The sequence below is a fragment of the Mycetomoellerius zeteki genome, unplaced genomic scaffold, assembly GCF_001594055.1.
Source record: "Mycetomoellerius zeteki isolate Tzet28-1 unplaced genomic scaffold, Tzet1.0 scaffold174, whole genome shotgun sequence".
In the NCBI taxonomy this organism is placed as follows: Eukaryota; Metazoa; Arthropoda; class Insecta; order Hymenoptera; family Formicidae; genus Mycetomoellerius; species Mycetomoellerius zeteki.
The window spans coordinates 1,804,635-1,818,258 of NW_017256696.1; the positions used below are offsets into that span (position 1 = coordinate 1,804,635).

The 13,624-nt window shown below is 37.6% G+C and overlaps 1 protein-coding gene across 2 annotated transcripts in view; it reads left to right on the forward strand.

The window, feature by feature from the left end:
- spg (dedicator of cytokinesis spg) overlaps positions 1-12,996 on the forward strand; it is a 51,429-nt gene extending 38,433 nt beyond the window's left edge. The window contains exons 5-18 of one of the 2 annotated variants that reach the window (XM_018446194.1): positions 3,522-3,606; positions 4,206-4,664; positions 5,249-5,548; positions 5,792-5,996; positions 6,115-6,297; positions 6,544-8,269; positions 8,571-8,588; positions 8,666-8,828; positions 9,206-9,643; positions 9,817-9,958; positions 10,086-10,761; positions 10,875-11,236; positions 11,342-11,700; positions 11,921-12,996. In XM_018446194.1, coding sequence (XP_018301696.1) covers positions 3,522-3,606; positions 4,206-4,664; positions 5,249-5,548; positions 5,792-5,996; positions 6,115-6,297; positions 6,544-8,269; positions 8,571-8,588; positions 8,666-8,828; positions 9,206-9,643; positions 9,817-9,958; positions 10,086-10,761; positions 10,875-11,236; positions 11,342-11,700; positions 11,921-12,088 — 5,284 coding nt within the window. In that variant the 3' untranslated portion in view covers positions 12,089-12,996. The remainder of the gene's footprint in view (positions 1-3,521; positions 3,607-4,205; positions 4,665-5,248; positions 5,549-5,791; positions 5,997-6,114; positions 6,298-6,543; positions 8,270-8,570; positions 8,589-8,665; positions 8,829-9,205; positions 9,644-9,816; positions 9,959-10,085; positions 10,762-10,874; positions 11,237-11,341; positions 11,701-11,920) is intronic. The other variant, XM_018446195.1, reaches the window with a different exon arrangement.
- Positions 12,997-13,624: the final 628 nt, after the last annotated feature.

Sequence of the window (13,624 nt, forward strand, 5' to 3'; positions counted from 1 at the left end):
AGCGTCGATTTGCATTCTGTTCATGTCTCGACATCTCGAAAGTAAAAGATTGTGCCTGAAAATATCTCACTAATGGAATATATTCATTATATTGGTCAACAATAAATTGCGATGAAAAAAGAAGAGTTATTTTTATTTAAAAACATATTACTATTACCAAAACAGAATAGTAATATCACTCACAATAATAATTGTTTTGTGCAAAATTTTTATTATGCTTTGCAGATTTTTATATATGATATCTTCTGTTTTTTGGATTATTAAAAATATCTTTATAGAGAGAGACAACTCTTGAGTTTTGCTATTGAATCTAATTAGACAAATGATTTATTAGAATCTAAATACTTTAGATCGTTAGTCGATTTGCATACGCGGTAGCAGGAATCTGGTACGTTCCTAGCAGACCGACTCGGTAGTGGCGAGGGTGCAGAATCCGCTGACTGAATCATTGCGATCAGTGACGTAGCCGTCTGAAGGGTGGGAAACTCTCAAGTCCGAGAGAGCTTGGGCCGCAAAAAAGGAAAAGATAAAACGAGCGAGCGTACCACAGAGCCGCGCTCTCTTCTCAACTCTCTCGAACCTACCACTTAATTTAATCTTGCTCTAACATCGAGTTCGTGAAAGGCAGCTCAAAGTTCTCTTTCTCTCTCTATGAAAACGAATCTCGTTGTCAATTGCTTTTTTTTTACGGTTCTTGTCTAAGCCCAGACATTTGTGGACGTTTAGTAAGGTGGAATTTCGTTAAATTGCGGGTCGATTTATTATATACAATAAGAACATTTCACATCGTACTCTCAGTTATCTTCTATTTAAATTTGGAAATCACAGCTATTCTCTTCTCTGTGATTTTCGAAGCACTGATTTTATACTTTCTTTCGATCTTTCTTTTTATTCTCTGTATTTATTATTTTGTGCGAATTTCATTGAAGTTGTAGCAATCATATTAAATTTATAAAATTTTTACACTGAATACTGTCCAAATAATTTTTGAGCAATTTATGAAAATTTTTCAATTAATGTATATTATTATGAGAAAAGAGAGAATATCAAATTAAATACGAATAAAACTTATTATATGATCGGTGAGCGAAAAATTAAGCAACGTAGACTGCGAACAGAACGCGAGCAGAAGTACGAGCTCGTAAGCAACGTGGATTGAAGTAATAATTTTCTCGTTATTCCTATCTCTTGGATTAATGTAATAGTTACGTTACTGCGGTTGAGTGAAACATTCTTCAAGAGAAGCTTAGGCTATTTCTATCAATGTAGATTAACTTAATCTTAGTTTAGTTCGTTCTTCATCTTTTTCTAATTCTTAGAACTAGGAGGAGATAAAATGTAAATAAGTTAAATCGAGATTAAAGTTAATCTACATTGGTAGAAATGGATATTACAGGTCTGTCAGATTAGATTTATGAAAGGACTGTTTTACCGCCGGCGCAGTACTTGCAGCCTCCCATATCGCTCGATTTTAGCGATTAATAATAATCGGCGAAGCTATGAAAACAACCGGCGAATAATTATCATGCTTCTCTCGCTGCACGATTAAAGCCCGATTGCGAAGATCATTTGAATGTAACATTTGAAGTACTAAACCTAAGTTAGCGCTCAATTATATCTCTCTGAATCGTGTTCTCCTATTCGCAGAGATAGAAATGGAGTTTGCTCTGTACATGAAAATATGACAGAAATATTGCATAGACGAAATGACGCAATAAAGATTTGAATGTGATTTATATTTGAATACAAAATTTCGTTATGTCGGCAAATTTTGTTTGCGTAAATAATAAATATTGAACAATAAGTAAAATTTGATGATAACAAAAGTTTATTATGACGGAACTTAGGACGTTTGATAGTATTATACGAAATCTCAGACGTGACTTTTGCTGTATCGTTATAGATGTGTAACTAATCATAAAATTTATTACGTTAAACGTTAATGATACGGTCATATAGATAATAACAGTACGCAGTATCCAATCGCAATTAAATGTGTCGATGCGATAAGTTGTTTTTGCAAGAGAAAATAAAATTTTGGTTTGTTGAAATTATGAAGCCGACTAATTAATTGTGAAATTAATTATCGTGATAATAATGTTAATGATAAATTTATGAGCTTATCAAGATAAAGCTCCATTTTATTGAAATTTTCGAAATATTAATTATATTGATGGTTTTAGCTGTTACTGTAATATAATGACAAGAATAATGTTTCTAAATTAATATTTTGCATATCAGACTGAATAATTTATTCGTATGTATATCTTCATTAATTTTTAATTGTGAGTTTATAAATCCATTACTCTTGATTCTCTCATTATTCCTTTTGTTCTATAATTCTTATCTTTTTATCTTATCTCATGTTAGTATTTTAAACAGATTACTACGCTTTACAATGTTATAATTATTAAGTTTCTGTAGAAAAACTCTCCGAGGATTACCAACTTCTCAAGAATTAGGTGCAAGACCCCGTTTCTTTCCCGATAAACATAAACCTTGCGGCTTCCTACAGATTCCTATCCCTGCATACGTGTACGCACACAAAAAACGACTCGGGTATCCGGCATGTATCTGCATTCCTGTGGGGCGACGGTAGAACACGTCGGCCCTATGGCATGCGGGCCCAGCCCGGCCCGGTTCGGCCCCTGCGTCGGGGTCACGGAGAAGTTAAGTAGCCGCTTCTCTCTCCGGGGCCCCACTTTGAAAGCGAACCTCCCAAAGTGTGATGCAACGTACGCCTTAATCAGCGACGTGTAATAATCCCGTATCTCATGCGCCCCCTTCCTCCCTCCCCCCCGTACCTATTTCTCCGTCATCGTACCTGCACCCAACGAATTTCATTCGTCAACGCCCCCGTCTTGAGGGGACGATTAAAAATACAGAGGGTGGATTTTAGTGCCTTTGAACTACAAGAGAGGCCTTCTCTACTTTATTAAACAAAAAATTATTGAGAGATTGTTATTGAATCGTCGTTAATGTTTTGTTTTAATTAGTTTCTGAGATATAACTTACTTAGTTGTTTAATGAATATGTAAATCCGACCCTGAGGTATTCCCTCGCGTACCGAAGTGTGTCTTCCTTTGATATGGAAATAACTAACGAGAAATTTTTATCGATAGATGTTATGTAAGACTCTTTATTGCAAGGTTGAATAATTCTTTTTTTAGATAACACAGACTATCGGTTAATGGCATAAATTAAAAATATTCCTCCATCGTGACGTATTTTTACGTACTTGGAAGTAAGAATCGCGTTGTTATATTTATGCGTAGAGCATCAATGAATTTTAATTATATTTTATATACAACACAGCATGAATAAATAACTCTTGGAAGTACTGTTCTTTAAGAACGCGATTACGTGAAAAAAAAATTCAGCAGAGAGTTTCATATTAAAATTAAGATCCATACAACACGTTATAAATAATTGTAATTGATAGTAAAATGTTTTATTGGATTTTTTTTAGAAATAATATTTAGTTCTACTTGTTATCACGATTCATTTTTATTATATTTCAGAAAGCTCGGCTTGGACCTGGTACCACGTCAAGGTGCTCACATGGTAGAGCCCGATACCATGTCTGTCGTGGAATTATATCATGTGGTAATTACGAATAAAATAGTACATCCTTATCGAATTGATCATACAGCTTGCGAATATGGTATAACGAGTCAGAATGGAAAAAAGAAAGGATCAAATGCAATGCGCAATAACGATGAAATATGAACTTCATTAGAATGCTGACCATGAAGGCAGCATCGTTCAATTTCGCTACGTGCGGTGCGATACAGTTATTTCTGTTCAATAAATCGGATTCTCGTAAATACAAGTATAATCATGATTGACAATTTATTGACGAACTTAAATTTTTTTAATATTAGGCGATCTCCTATCACGAAGCATAACGTAATTTAATAATTTTTAATATAATATCAAGATTATATTTATTAAATTTTTATTAGTGCGAACTAAAATAAATAAACTAAAAAATTAATTAAATATAATTTCGTATATTTTTAGTTAACGTCCCCTAATTTTTATCTGTCACATCGATAGCTGTGACAGATAAAAATTACGACACCGACATTGTAGTTACAGAGTATGGACTTAAGAAGAGTTGAATCAATTTACTATAAATAAATTTAATGAATAATATTGTTTGCGTGGCATTAATTCTGATTTTTTTTCGCGGGGGGTTGCAGCATGTGCAAAGTGCCGAAAATTCTCAGGGTGCATCCGCCCGCGGCACCCTGCGTCGCAAGGAGCACAGAAAAGTCCTTACACACCACTTGTACTTCTGCATGAGAGACTTTGGCCATTCGGTAGGCGAGGATACCGAGATTTACTTCTCTCTGTTCGATGCCAAACGACAGCAGTACCTGAGTGAGCGCTTCCTAGTGCGCATCAGCAAGGAGGGTTTCTCGAATTATGTGGAGAAGATGCACAGCAATTGCACCATCTTCACAGATCTGGGCAATTCCGACTTGAGCCGCGATCTTTATATGGTAGCCCATGTGATGCGTTGTGGCCGGATGTTATACTCCGATTCCGGCAAAAATAAGACTGGAACTGCGACTTACAGGCGGCCTCATGGGGTGGCGGTTCTTTCTCTGGCGGAAGCCGCTCAAGATCACGCAGAGGAACTCGAGATGACTTTCAAAGTAAACGGATAAAGAATATTAATTAATTAAATATATATATGAATTATAATAATTAAACGTATTAACTTATGTATCGTGTAAATATTACTTTAATCCCGATTTAACGTAATTTTTTAGATCCCGAATTCCATTAGCATACTTTATCGAAAAAATTAATTGGATCATACTGGAATTATTTTACAGTTTTTCAACACTTTAACATCTTGCTAATATGATGCCCGATTGTGCATCAAAAATTATTAAGAATTGCTTTTCAATTTAATTTAATTCGTGATATTATTCCAGTAGTTTAATTGCGTTTATAAGTCCGGAAAACCAATTCGGCGCGCAGTTTGAAAGACTACAAATATGGTATATATGCAAGTACATATATATGTTATATATATTTAATTCACATTGAATTATTTAAAGCATCAAAGATCTAGCTTCGACCAGGCATTTTTAATTTCTAGTATTGATTGTGTTCTCACATGGTACGGTCTAAAATAAGATTCTTATTATTTAGTTCTTTTTATTCTTTTATAATATTCAAGAAGAACATGAACGAAACAGATTTAATTGGAAGGATTTCTATTTATCTGCAGGTGTATCAAGGGGAAGAGAAGGAATTTCATCAGCTGCACGAACAAATCATACGTAACAACAAATGCTCCCCTTTACCTGGACAACCCAATTATGGAATAGTTGTATCTCTTCGTATTCTGCATGGCGAGCTCTCTCAGGTGCGGGAGGAGAATCCGTTGTTATTCAAAAATATTTGCCTCACGAAGAAGCTCGGTTTCTCGGATGTTATTATGCCGGGCGATGTGCGTAACGACCTATATTTGAAGCTGGAACGGGGTGAATTCGAACGTGGCGGAAAGTCTACCGGCAAGAATATCGAGGTAAGATAAAATTTTTAAAGAATTATTTCTCTTATCTAATATTTACCTGTTGTATAAAATAACAAGCTGTGAGTATTTTCACGGAATATAGAACTAATTTCTGATATGATATAAAAAAATGTACAATTGTGTGTTATATAAGTTTAATTGAAATATTATTAAAATTTACCATCTTATGTAAAAAATAAATTTTTTACAGCAATGAAACTGAATATTTTAATATGTTTGTTGCAATAAAATTAGGTGACAATCCTAGTCCTAGACGTGGACGGCCAACCCTTGGAAGAATGCCTGTTTGGGGCCGCGGGAATGGACGGTAGTTCTGAATATCAGAGTTTGGTCATATATCATCACAACAGCCCATCGTGGGCAGAAACTGTGAGACTGGCGATACCCATCGACAAGTTCTATGGAAGCCACGTGCGTTTCGAGTTTCGACATTGCTCCAGTGAGTCTCAATAGATATTGGTCTTCTACCTTAGCTTAAACATTCTTCGTTTATCTTCCATCTATTCTCTACAGTTTTCATTTACCTTTTCCAATAAGAAATTTCCTGTATATTGCAGCACGTGAGAAGAATGACAAAAAATTTTTCGCCTTCGCGTTCGTACGACTGATGGAGCCCGGAGGTGCTACTCTTCAGGATGGTCCTCACGAATTATATATTTACAAATGCGAGGAGCGTACGAAATTGGATTCCTTGAGTTACCTGTCGTTGCCAAGTAGCACGAGAGAGCCGTGCGCCTCAGGTAAATTAAATTTCCTTGTAAAATAAAATCTTCTTTGGATAATGTTTCAATTAAATTTACGTGAAAATAAAGAATTAATATAATTCTATAAAAATGAATATAATATCTATTATATTATCTAGGTGAACAATGCCTAAAATTATGTTAATAAGTGTTAACGTAAAGTATTTCTAATAAATAGTATTAAAATTAGAGACATCATATGTAGATACTTATATTTATAATTATTTTCTTGTTATCTTTCAGGTCCACCAGCTTTTACTAGATCGCCCAAAGAGACTGTATTCGTACATACCTTACTCTGCAGTACCAAGTTAACGCAAAACGTTGATTTACTTAGTTTACTGCAATGGAAAGCTCACCCTGAGCGAATATCCGAGGCTCTCGGCCGCGTTCTTCGACTCGATGGCGAAGAACTAGTCAAGTTCCTTCAAGATATCCTTGATGCGCTCTTCGCCATGTTTCACACTGAGGACGGTAATTCCACAGCGCACTCCGGCCTAGTGTTCCAAGTACTCGTGTCTATCTTCAGCTTGTTGGAGGACTCCAAGTTTGAACATTTCAAGCCAGTGATGGATGCTTATATATCAGACCATTTCGCCGCGGCTTTGGTGTATAAAGGTCTTCTTAGCAGCGTACAACATTGTGCCGATTGGGTAACCGCTGCAGAAAAGCAGGAACCGATCATGAAGTGCTTCCGTTCTCTCGAATATATTTTCAAATTTATCATCCAAAGCCGGCTGCTGTTTGCTGTCGCGACTGCCGGTCAATACGAGGATAGTTTCAAGCGCGATCTATATTGCGTATTCGCAGCTCTCAACAAGATGTTAGGTATTCCCTATGAAATGGTGCTACTATCGCAAATCGCACTACTGTTGTCGATTGCGGCGGTGTTCGAGCAGCTAGTAGCGGTGCTGCCAGTCCTCGATGTAGCCAAACTTACCTGCTCAATGCTAGATTCGGTGCCGCGGGAGCCACCTTTGCAGCTCACGCAGGCCAAGTTAGTTGCTATTAAAAATCTTACTGCATCTAGCTTGTTCCGCAAGGACGACGAGAGTCGAAACATGTTGCTTGTTACTATATGTCGGCATTTACGCATTCATCTAGCACGTAGGGAGGAATTACGATCCTGTACTGATATCTTGGGTGAAATACTCAGCTTTTTGCATAAGCGTGGCAGGGACACGAATAAGGTCAACAATTGCATACACCACGACGTTGAAACGCTCTGTCTGTCGGTGCTCGATGTGCTCATACAGACGATATTGATCGTGATAAATGCCAATGGACCCGTCCTCGGCTGTCTCGTTGGCTGTCTTATTGGATTGCTTCAACTGCTCGATGAGTATCATTATGCGCGACTTTGGGAAGAGTTGACGCACGCCGGCGATCGAAAACCACTCAAGGACTTTTTGCTACGGGTATTCCTGGTCCTGCGGGATCTTGTACGTCAGGAGGTATTTCCGCCGGACTGGCTGGTCATCAGAATGCAAGCCAACAACGTTATTCTGAGGTCACTGCAGGAACTCGCGCAGCCACTCGCTTTCCGTTTTCTTCATGGCAGCTTTGACTCGCAACTATGGTCCACATACTTCAATCTTGCGGTGGCTTACCTCACTCAGCCATCGCTCCAGCTCGAACAATTCTCCGAAGTCAAGCGGGAAAAGATCGTAGAGAAGTACGGCGACATGAGAGTACTCATGGGTTTTCAGATACTGTCTATGTGGTCGCACTTGGGCGAACGTAAGCTCGAATTCATACCAGGCATGGTAGGACCTTTCCTTGAGGTTACTTTGGTGCCGGAAAGCGAACTTCGCAAAGCAACTCTACATATCTTTTTCGATATGATGGAGTGCGAGCAGCGAGCTCGCGGAAGCTTCAAGTCCGTGGAGTCTGAACTGATCGACAAGCTGGACATTCTTATCAGCGAAAACAAGGGCGATGATGAATATAGGCAATTGTTTAACACTATGTAAGTTTATTTTTTATATTTTAAGTCTCAAGATCTTATATTTTTAATTAAAGCATCCAAAAACACAGAGGTTTCAAGAAGAAATATTAATTTTCTATGGAAATAAAAATTACTCTTTGCTATATTACTTTCTAAAACATTTTAAATTATATATTTCTAATATTGTGCAATTTTTCACTTTTGCCATCACATTTTTATATTGTACAAACAGATGTCAACTATGTAGTATTTTTTCGTTTGTGTTAGTTTCATAAAAATATTACGTGACACTTATCGCATTTACAATTTCATGCCGCTTCAGGGAACATCTTAGCGCTGTGTAAGTGCAATATTTTAAATTGAATGTAATTTTTTTAGTTTCAATATATGTTTAACTTCCTACATTTGTGATTACAGATTACTGGACAGAGTGCAATCCGAGGATCCCACGTGGAAAGATAGTGGCACAGCTTTTATAACATCCGTTACGCGTTTATTGGAAAGACTTCTCGATTATAGAAGCGTCATTCAGGGTGACGAGAATCGCGACAAGCGCATGTCGTGCACCGTGAATTTATTGGTAAGGTGTTAAAGAAAGATTATCGATACAATAAATCCAATAAGATTTGATTAGTTATTACTTATTAGTAAAAATAATATACTGCGGCTAAACCAAGGAATCTATAGTGCGAAGGTGCAATATATGTACAAATTACTTATGACTTAGCACGTTAATTAACTAAACTGTGCGACACACGAGGACTGTATATACTCAGTGGATATACTATATATTTGGTGTGCTTGGTCACTCTATGCTTGACATTTAGCACTCGTGTTCGCGCTCTCCGATGGAAATTTTATCATTGTGCCTGTCTCTCGTTCCTTATTAAATCAACAATCACTAGAAGTGAAAAGCTCTCAGAGTGTAACATGGGGATACTTTTGATGTTCTTGCAGAACTTCTACAAGAATGAGTTCAATCGGAAGGAGATGTACCTGCGCTACATTTACAAGCTGCATGATCTACATTTGGCCGCTGAAAATTATACGGAAGCGGGATTTACGATGAAGTTATATGCCGATCAGCTGGGTTGGGGCTCGACTATTCTGCCATCCGATCACGCTCATCCCCAGCAACCAGAATGGCAGCGCAAAGAGTTACTCTATCATAAAATCATTCATTATCTCGACCGTGGCAAATGCTGGGAAAAGGGTATACCTTTGTGCAAGGAGCTGGCGATCCTGTACGAGACTAGACTATACGACTACGCCAAACTTAGTCACGTGTTGAAGCTACAGGCTAAGTTCCTAGATAACATTCTGACGCAACTACGCCCGGAACCGGAATACTTCCGTGTTGGATTTTATGGTCTCAGTTTTCCGCTGTTTGTCAGAGTAAGTTTGATCCAAAGCGATTTTTAAAGATATTCTCAATGTATAAAATAATTTAAATGTTAGAATTTTATTCTATCAAAAATATTTTATCAAAGTTTGATTCGGATTTTAGCATCATTTTATTTTTTGTGAAATAGGCGCTTCGAAAATGTTATTCGTGTCTTTCATTGTAGAACAAGTTATTTATTTATCGTGGTCTGGAATATGAACGAATAGGAGCGTTCACACAACGATTGCAAACCGAGTTTCCATGCGCACAAATTTTAATGAAGAATTCCCCGCCTGATGAGAGTATCCTTACGTCTGAGGGTCAATGTAAGTGAGATTAGATTTATTAATTTTTTTAAATTAAAAGAGAGAGTCAATCCCAATAATTTGGAAATCAATAATTTATTATTAATGAATATATTTTATCTAACAATTGTATACCGCATTTTTGCAGATATTCAAATTTGTAATGTGAAGCCAATTCCTGAAGAGGGTAGCTTGGCTTGCAGTGGTGTCGAAGTTCCGGAACGCGTAGTCGCATTCTATTTGGTGAATGATGTTCGCAAGTTCACATTCGATCGACCGCTGCATCGTGGTCCAGTGGATCGCGAAAACGAATTCAAATCGTTGTGGATCGAGAGGACGATGTTGATGACAGAAGCTAAATTGCCAGGGATCCTCAGATGGTTCGAGGTGATCGAGAAGCGGTCGGAATTGTTGGCACCAGTACAATATGCCTGTGAGACTATGCAGAGCGTGGAAAGAGAATTGAGGCGATTAGTTGCACAGTACACTGCGGAGCCACATAGAAATATCAATCCATTCAGCATGCGGCTGCAGGGTATCATCGACGCTAACGTAATGGGCGGTATCACTAAATATCAGGAGGCCTTTCTCACGCCTGAATTTGCCCGACAGAATCCCGAAATGGTGCCGCATGTTAATCGATTAAAGGGATTGATATTGGATCAGATGAGTGTGTTAGAATCCGGCCTGGTGTTGCACGGTCAGATTGCACCCACTGGAGTTCAACCGTTGCATAAAAGACTAATTGAGAGATTCACACAGCTCAAGCAAGGCCTCGGTCCACTGGCCAGACAGAGAACCATTCATCAAGATAGCATCGTGAAGTAATTATATTCTATATATTTTTGTTTCATTGCCTTATATATTCAAACTGTAAAACTTCCGAGTTAGTTTCATTACAGGGTTAAATATTTTAATTGCATCTTTGCTTTTTTAGTTCGCCTCTACCACCTTTGCCGGTCAACGACAAACAGCGTCCAGCCACTTTAGAAACCGCCGGCTCTAGATTGTCGCATGCTGACAGCGATGGTCTTCCCGAGGACGAAGGGTTTTACACGAAAGTGGACGGTATACCACCGCCTATTCCACAACGAGAAGTACGGCCGCGTTCCGTTGGTTATGGTACAACTCCGCCTAGACCCACGCATCAGAGATCTCTCAGCAAGCCGCTGAGTCCAAAACTACCATTGAGGCATTCCTTGCCTACTCCTACTGACGGCGTGGATCAAAGTGGCCTCAGAAGCTCGTGGAGCGAACCTGGACCCGAACCCGCTCCTCCGCTACCACCCAGGGGTTGCAGTAAGTTAATTTCTCTTTTTCTTTATGATTTGTAATAAAATTTAATATAACGTTGGAAATAAATTTTTCATGAAAATATATCACGTTTTGTGCTTCCTGTTTTAGTGCTAGACAAAAGAGATTCGAACACGAATACAGTAGTACCGCCGGCACCGCCGAAACGCGGTTTAACGCACAAACGCACAAATACAGAGTGGAGCACGGATGACGACTCCGAAATCATGGAACCAAGAAGCGAACCGAATGATCTGCGCGACAGCGGCATTTCTACGGCTAGTCTGCTAGATTTTCAATCACATCTGACGAATCTAAATAATCTAGGCTATGAAGACTTCGAGCCGCGCTCCCGGTGCAACGACATCATGAACATTTCACCACCGTCTGTGATAAGCGCACTCAATGTCTCTACTGGCAGCTTCGCCAGTGGTACATTCCAGGGCTCACATTCTCTTCCTAATCAAGAAGTGAGGAATATAATTGGAAATATTTACTAAAATATACAGTTACATATATATAACATCTCCCTGAATGAACAGATTGCTAAAATTGAAATATTTCTAATTAATTTTCTTTTGTTTCATATGTTTCCATTTTATAACAGATTAAATATTTAAATAATGCCAACAGATATTTATGTTCATAAAATAAACTGATAGCAATGATTTGATTAATTTTTTTTTATAGGTGAGTCCTCCACCGATTCCTCCCAAGGCTCATCAAGACACTCCGTCAGCTCCTTCCACCCTGGAGAGAGTATCCAACAGAACACAGAGCCACGGGCACTCGGAGAATTATTCCGTTCCGAAGATGCAGACGCTTTCCGTGGCATCTGATACGGAGAGCACCGTGTAGTGACGATATCTCCCTAGTCTCTAGCGGTTAGTATTTAGTGATTTGTATGTGCCATTATGGTCAGGCGCGAATCCTGTACTCGATTTATCCCTCGAGTCGTCGGGTAAATTCTCTTAGGTAGTAACTTAAGATAAGCATAAGAATATCATCGTCGTCATCGTTGTCGTTGTCGTGTCTAAACGAGTGTGGAACGCGGAGAGACAGTCTTACATCTGTCATCATCGAGATTTCTGACTTTTGTACAACACTCTCTGCACGTAGCTGATAACAAACTATTGTATAAGCCGAATCAAACCGTAAACAGCCCGAAATCACATCGAACTCCCAAACGTAATACGAAACGAATCGTATCCAACCCGCGTATATACGTACCTTCGTAGAGAAATAGAAAGGAAAGTGCGTAATAATCGCCCTTGAACACCGAAAACGTCCAGCAAGAAGCTTCTCGACAGATTGAATTTATCTGAACGTGATCGGTGATCGAATCGCGATATTTATATACATATACATATATCGATTTTACATAAAACATTCTTCCGAATATATCAATCCACACATACCATACTGACTATATATATTTTGTAATTTATTTATATTTTCAACGAGAAAATAAAGATAATTTTTAAATCAATGAATTGCTGCAAATTGTGTGGAGTGATATTGTCAACGTACAATTGTGCGTGGTTGGAAGAGAGGTTGGAAAAAAATGAACTCTACCCCGAAATACTGAGGGGTATATAAATTATGTATTTTGTCACAGTTCTTTTTTTTCTCTTTGTCTCGTATGAGTGTATATACAAAAGTATGAAAAAATGCGCCACATGATTGTACGCTTTAACTTACGCTACTTTTTCTTCTTCTTCATGGCATATAAAATAAAGAGAAAGATTGTAAACTTCTATAAAAAAAAGTAAATAAAACCTAAATTATACATATACTTATATAGGATGATTCTTAATTATATATCAGTATTTTATAGATAATGAATATAGAGCTCAAGAAAAAGATGGTGCATACGAAAATAAATCTAAACGCTCTAAACGTTTGACATTTTTTTTGTTTCGGTTTCTAGCATTTTCACATCTTCTGAAATATTATTATATAATTAAGAATCATTCTGTACATAGGAAAGAGAATAGGCAGTGGAATGTATACATTGCACAATACTGAGCTCATGGAGAGTAAGAATTTAAGATAGGATGGAATGAGTTTATAATGAGTAATGATTGGAGATCATTTTTGTTCTCTGTATCTTCCTGAATATCACTGTCAATTGACGACAATGATCATTCATTGAGAATTGGAGATTCACAAACCGGAGCCGAATCGCTCCTGAATAAAAATTATAACAAGCGCAAATATTTATGTTGGATCGATCAGAGTGTGATTGAACGATTCAGTGCAAACTTTGATCTTGTTCCACTAATTTTCTATACTTATTTTATATAAATATAAAAAATTATATTTAAAATACTGTTTTAAATTATGAATTTTATTTTTTATTTGCATTCTGAATCGTCCAACTGTGTACTTCAT